This window comes from Heterocephalus glaber, unplaced genomic scaffold (genome assembly GCF_053883595.1).
Source record: "Heterocephalus glaber isolate CG9 unplaced genomic scaffold, H.glaber_assembly_v1.0 deba00000122, whole genome shotgun sequence".
Taxonomy (NCBI): Eukaryota; Metazoa; Chordata; class Mammalia; order Rodentia; family Bathyergidae; genus Heterocephalus; species Heterocephalus glaber.
The window spans coordinates 83,514,438-83,520,437 of record NW_028258138.1 but is presented as its reverse complement, the minus strand read 5'-3'; the positions used below and the strand labels follow the sequence as shown (position 1 = coordinate 83,520,437).

The 6,000-nt window shown below is 37.9% G+C and overlaps 1 protein-coding gene across 1 annotated transcript in view; it reads right to left on the bottom strand.

Annotated features, from left to right (window-relative positions):
• Nucleotides 1–2,181: 2,181 nt before the first annotated feature.
• LOC101702005 (aromatase) overlaps nucleotides 2,182–6,000 on the bottom strand; it is a 39,547-nt gene continuing 35,728 nt past the window's right edge. The window contains exon 9 of the mRNA XM_087180689.1: nucleotides 2,182–3,518. Coding sequence (XP_087036815.1) covers nucleotides 3,282–3,518 — 237 coding nt within the window. The 3' untranslated portion in view covers nucleotides 2,182–3,281. The remainder of the gene's footprint in view (nucleotides 3,519–6,000) is intronic.

Genomic DNA, 6,000 nt, shown 5'->3' with positions numbered 1-6,000 from the left:
CTCCTGGTCTTGGCTCTCTGGGGAAGTGCTGTGCCTCCCACTTTAGACAAAATGCTCAGCCTCTTTGTGCTTCAGTTTCTGTATTAGCACAGTGGGAACTTGTCTGCTTTCAGCACTGCGTGTGTGGGTTGAGGTACAAACAGAACATTGTACTTAAAATGGATTAATTGGAGATACTTTAAACCATAGGCTCAATCCATAACTTAGGCAAATAAATTTAGCAGATTAAATTTTTAATATTTACTTCTTTATTTAGCAGTAATAGGAGTTGAATACAGGGCCTTTTCATTGAGCTTTTTATAAATTTATAAATTCATTGAGTCTTTTTATAAATTTTGCTTTTAATTTTGAATATGTTCTAAGTTGATAAGTTCCCCAAGCTACACTTGAACTTGTGATCCTCTTGCCTTAGCTGCCCAGAACGCTAGAATTACAGGTGTGTACCACCACTGTGGTTATCAAAAAATTTTTGGAGGCAAGGTTTGATAACAGAATTTGAGAGATTGGCCCTATGTGTTGGAGTATATGTAGGTAGGAGAGGGAACTACCGAGCAGATAAAAGGAATAAAATATTTGAGCAGTTTTTTAAAGTGGGGAAGTAGTCTTGTTGGGAGAGTTAAATGAAATGATTGTGTAAGTATCACAAATTACGTTAGACTCATTACCAAGGTTAATTTAGCAAGTTTCTCTACAGGTTAGGTCAGAGTCTGCTCCAGAGCCCAAATAATACCAGAGCAGAAAAAGGTCCAATTAGCATTCTTCTAGTGGGACAGTGCCACACATTAACATGGACTATTAGCACCTTGAAGTAGTGAATGAGACTGCTTAGAAATAAAAAGTAACCATTACCAGCTGGCATTTTTCTATAATGAGAGATTTTTTTCAATATGATTGTTTTTCACTTAGGAGAGAGAAAAGTGGCATCTCATTGAGGGCACTGGGGAGGGGTTCTGGTACACCTGAAACATTAGGAGGGTACATTTGTCCTTACAAGTTGACAGTGATAGAACATCCATCATACTGGTAATGCATCCATCATACTGGTAATTTGCATATCCCAGTTCTTTGAGAACTGGTGAAAATACGATCTCCAATACATTCCAGGATGACAGAGAAGTACTTAACAATGACGCAAAATTCTGATTTGTACATGAGCTTACTGAAAAGCCAAAGGTATTTCAGGTTCTATAGAACAAGCATAAGGAACTTGAAATTTGTCTACACAGGCCAAGCAGAGTGAAAAGTTCAACAGTTACACAAATGAAGAGCTTCTAGGAATGTTCGCTGGATTGTTCAAAGGAGCACTTGTCTTCCTCCTGTCCTTTTCATGTCCCCCAACACCTAACTTCCAGTTTTCCACCAATATATTTTTGTGCCTGCATTATGTGTATGCATTTACCTCAATCCATCATCATTTCACTGTACAGACATAGATAGGCCTTGTATATATAGAGATTATAGATATGTATATAGATATAGGCCTTGTAATATATATATACACACATGTAGATCTTCCAAGAGTACTAGATGGGTGAAGGACACCGATTCAAGTTCTCTTTTTCTTTATCAAGCAACTCCAGCCAAAGGCAGTGTAAATGGTGCATTAATAATCTTCAAGTGAGTTAGCTTGGAATCATTGCATCTCAAATCCAGGAATCTAGGCCTTCCTCTCAGGGGTCTAAATTACTTGGAAGATTCTCTAGACCTGAATATAGACCTTTTTAAGTACACAGAATATTCCATACATCTTTAGATCATATACATAATCTAAATAATTTCACTTGTCATTTATTTCCTGATCAATGCTCATTTTTGAATTTGAACAATGTTTGCCTCTTATTTTCTTGTTTTCAGGATCAGGTAAGAGTATCTGTGGCAAGACTGTGTATTCAGAACTGATCTTGACAATAACTATGGAGAGTTGGCCTGAGGAGATGTGGGTGGGGATGGATTGGAAAAGAAAGAAAATAGCACCTGCTTTTAGGGGACTTGCACTCATTTTATACTTATCTGTTGTCTTGTTCCTAAGCAGCTGGCTGAGGAGAGTGTTCAGAGGGGATGCAATGCCCAGGGTTTCAATGGAAACATTTAAACATTTTAAATGAGTTGCGTTTTTCAACTTCAAGTAACATACAGTAAATGCACTCAGAATGACTAAATAAGACAAGCAAAATGATTTTTGAAAATTAACCCATTTATTGATTTCCTTCTAGAGAGCTAATTCCAAGGTGTCCATTTTATCCATGGCTACATACAATGATTGAATAGATTGAATACTTGTTAAATTTGTAAAAATCAGAGGTAGGATTTAAGAAATGATGTGCAGGGGTTCTACTGATCTTTTGACCATAACTTTTGGGGCCATGGAAAGAAAGGGTGGGAGACACTGTCAAGGGAGAAGGATAACAAGAGAGAGCAGCACTCCTTAGAAGGCAGAATATACTGGGCTGTAGCTGCAGACACGGATTTACATGACTTTGCCTCCTGAAACCACTGAGGCCATGTAAGAGTGATGTCACTCTCGAAAGCCATGTCTTAGCCACACTAATGCAGCTAAGCAACAGTGCAAACACAAAAAGGATTTTTGTTGAATTTGAAGTACATTGTGTTTTGTTTTCCCCTAATGCATATAGAGTCCTAGTCTTGTTTTTTTCTGGCTGTCACTAAGTTTGCTTGTGTTACCCAAATCTATACCTACTTTTGCAGTGGCGAGCGTTTGAGGCATGAATTGAGAGACTAAAGGGACTTGACTTTTATCACAGAAAGATCACATGTGGACACGTATGAGGTGACTGGACATAACTCTTGGGAAAAGTCAAATGCTGAATTTCTGAGTAATCAGAGGATATGAACGTTGCCATCCTGGCCACCAAAAAACAAGTGGAAGCTCCTTCATCTGCCCCAGCAGGCATGTTAGGCCCCAAGTGCTCAGACATTGGTGAGGGCAATGGAGATCCAGCAGGAAACATATAGGTTTTGCTGATGTCCTCTTCTTCCCTAAGCACATGTGGAGATTATCGTTTAGTGCTGCATTGTTTTCACTGACCGTTTCTCCCACAAACTCCTTTCTCTTGCACCTGGGTTCTCTGGTTTGGACAAGGGTAGAAGGTTGAAGGAAGGTTATCGTCATGCTGACGTGCCATAGGTGGTAGGCTTATGTAACATCTTGGGTCTGGAGTGTTCACTGTGAGGATGACACCATCTGAACGATGATAGTTCCTATGTGAACTGATGAGACATGCTCTGGATTAGGTACTGACCAGCCTTCTTTAGGGTTTGAGTCACTTCTCTGAATTTCTTGGGGTAAAAATCATTTTCGGCAGGTCATCCATCTCATTTGGGTGTGTGGCCAGGTCGTTTGTTTTCTGTATGCTTTCCACACACCCTTCTTGTGATGTCTTCACATGGAATCGTCTCAGAAGTGTCACCAGGATGACTTTCATCATCACCATGGCTATGTATTTTCCTGCACAGCTACGGGACCCAAAGCCAAATGGCTGAAAATACCTGTAAGGAACCTAGAAAAATGATGAAAGAATTACCACACTGGGGAAGGCCAGAGTCTCGCAATACAGTGTCTGATTCACTCTGAAGACATTGGTCAGCCACAACAGTTAGTTTTGAGGTCTTAGCTACCCATGCTACCTCTTCACTGAGATGAAGGAGTCAGACGAAATAAGCACTTTTCTCATCCAGAGATTAACCTCTGGTGATACAGACCCCAACCTCAGAGGCTCCACTTTTGTGTTTCATGGTGAGCTGCAGTAAAGGGATGCAAATCAGCTTATTATAAATAATGTTAGGAAGCCCAGCCAGCTCTGTAGAACCACATTTTATGACTGATTTTTTTGACCCATGTAAAGTTTGATTTTAGGTGCTGCCATGAAAATGGACAAATATAGGCAACCAATGTAAATTGTTATGTCAATGCCAAGCATTTCTTTTTAGTTATGCTGAAAATTAATGAAGATTACATCTTTTTGTCATGTTTACAATATCCCTGGTATATAGTAGTTGCTCATACATTTTTTTGTGTGTGTGTGCGCGTATGGCATTATCTGGATTACCTGTGTAGAAATTGGCTAAATAAGCATAGTAGATTAACATTGTGTTTCTAGCCTGGATAAACAAAAAGGTGAAGGCGAAAACCGGATATTTAGGCATAAAAATACAGTTGCCTAAATTTTGACAAAATGGAGGCACAATCGTCAACATTCATCAGTGATTAATCAAAAAATAGCTGAAATTTCACACCCATCAAAGCAGCACTCCAAAAACTCTCAAGGATATTTTAGAAAGAGACGATGAAATGAATGATGTGAAAAAGTCCAGCAGAATGAATGCATCAGGTAGGATAAGCCCTTAAGCAGAATTGGGAAAAAAGGAATCAGCACCAGGAAAATAATGTAATGACAGGAATAAATCAGTACCTTTCAGTAACAACTCAGTAAGAATGCTCCATAATCAAAAGACACAAATTGGGATTGGCAAATTGGGTCAAAATGCAAAACCAAATGCTATGTTATGTATAAGAAACACTTTTAATCCAAAAAGAAATTTAAAGACTAAAAACCAAAGGATGGATATTCTATGCTACATGAGCCTGAAAACAAGTAGGAGTAGGTATTGTGTTGCAGACAAAGTGTACTTCAAGGCAACATTGATCAGAAGAGGCAAAGGTTACTACATATTGGTTAAGGGAACAGTTCAACTAGAAGAGACAACTGTTATAAACATATGTGCACCACATATCAGAACTTGCAATGTCATTAAAAAATACTGGTCATAAAATATCAGGTAAACATCAACACAGTTAAAGTGAAGGACCTCAATAGATCAGTATTACATATAGACATATCAATTAGGATTTCAACAAAGAAATACCAAAGTTGGGCCACACCTTCCACAATGGATATAGTAGATATCTATAGAATGGTCCATCCAGCAACAGAGTTAACATTCTTCTCATTAGCACAGAACTTTCTTCAAAATAGACCACACACTAGCCCATGAAGCAGGCTTCAATAAATGTAAAAGAATAAAAATTATTCCATGTACATTATCAGCTCCCAGCTCAATGAAACTAGAATACAATAGCAAAAGAAACCAGAGAAGTTATACAGATACATGGAGATTAAACAATATACTTTTCAATAATCAATGGATCCCAGAAGAAACTAAGGAAGAAATTAGCCCTTTCCTAGAATGAATGGTAATTTCAGTGGAACATACCAGTACTCATTTGATACAATGAAAGGAGTCCCAATAGGGAAGTTTATAGCTATAAATACCCACATCAGAAAAGCAGAGCAAGTCCAAATAAATAACCATATGATGCACCTCAAAACCCTAGAAAAACAAAAACAATTCAAATCCAGTGCTAGTACAAGGAAGGAAACCATAAAGATGAGAACCGAAATTAATGAAATTGAATCAAAGAGCTAGTTCTTTCAAAGAATAAACAAAATTGACAAACCCTTAACCAATCTTACCAAAAAAGGAAAGAAAACACCTATATCAGTGCAATTAGAAATGGAAAAGGTGAAATCACAAAGGACACCACTGCAATCTAGAAGCTCATAATTCACTGCAGAAAACTGTACTCCAATATATTGGCGAATACAGAAAAAAATGGATAGATTCCTAGATACATATGAATTACCAATATGGAGCAAAGAAGATATAAAAAGCCTGAATAATCCACTAAAAGGCAGTGGAATTGAGGCAGTAATAAAAAATCTATCAAAAAAGAAAAGCCCAGGATCCCATGAATTCACAACTGATTCTACAAGAACTTCAGGGAAGATCTAATGCCAGTCTTCCTCAAACACTTCAGTGAAATTGAAAGGGAAAGCATACTGATAAATTCATTCTTGGAAGCTAGCATTTCCTTGATTCCAAAACCAAACATGGACTCAAGTATAAAAGAAAACCACAGGCCAATCTCCTTCATCAACACAGATACTAAAATCCTAAATCAGATACTGACAAAGAGAATGA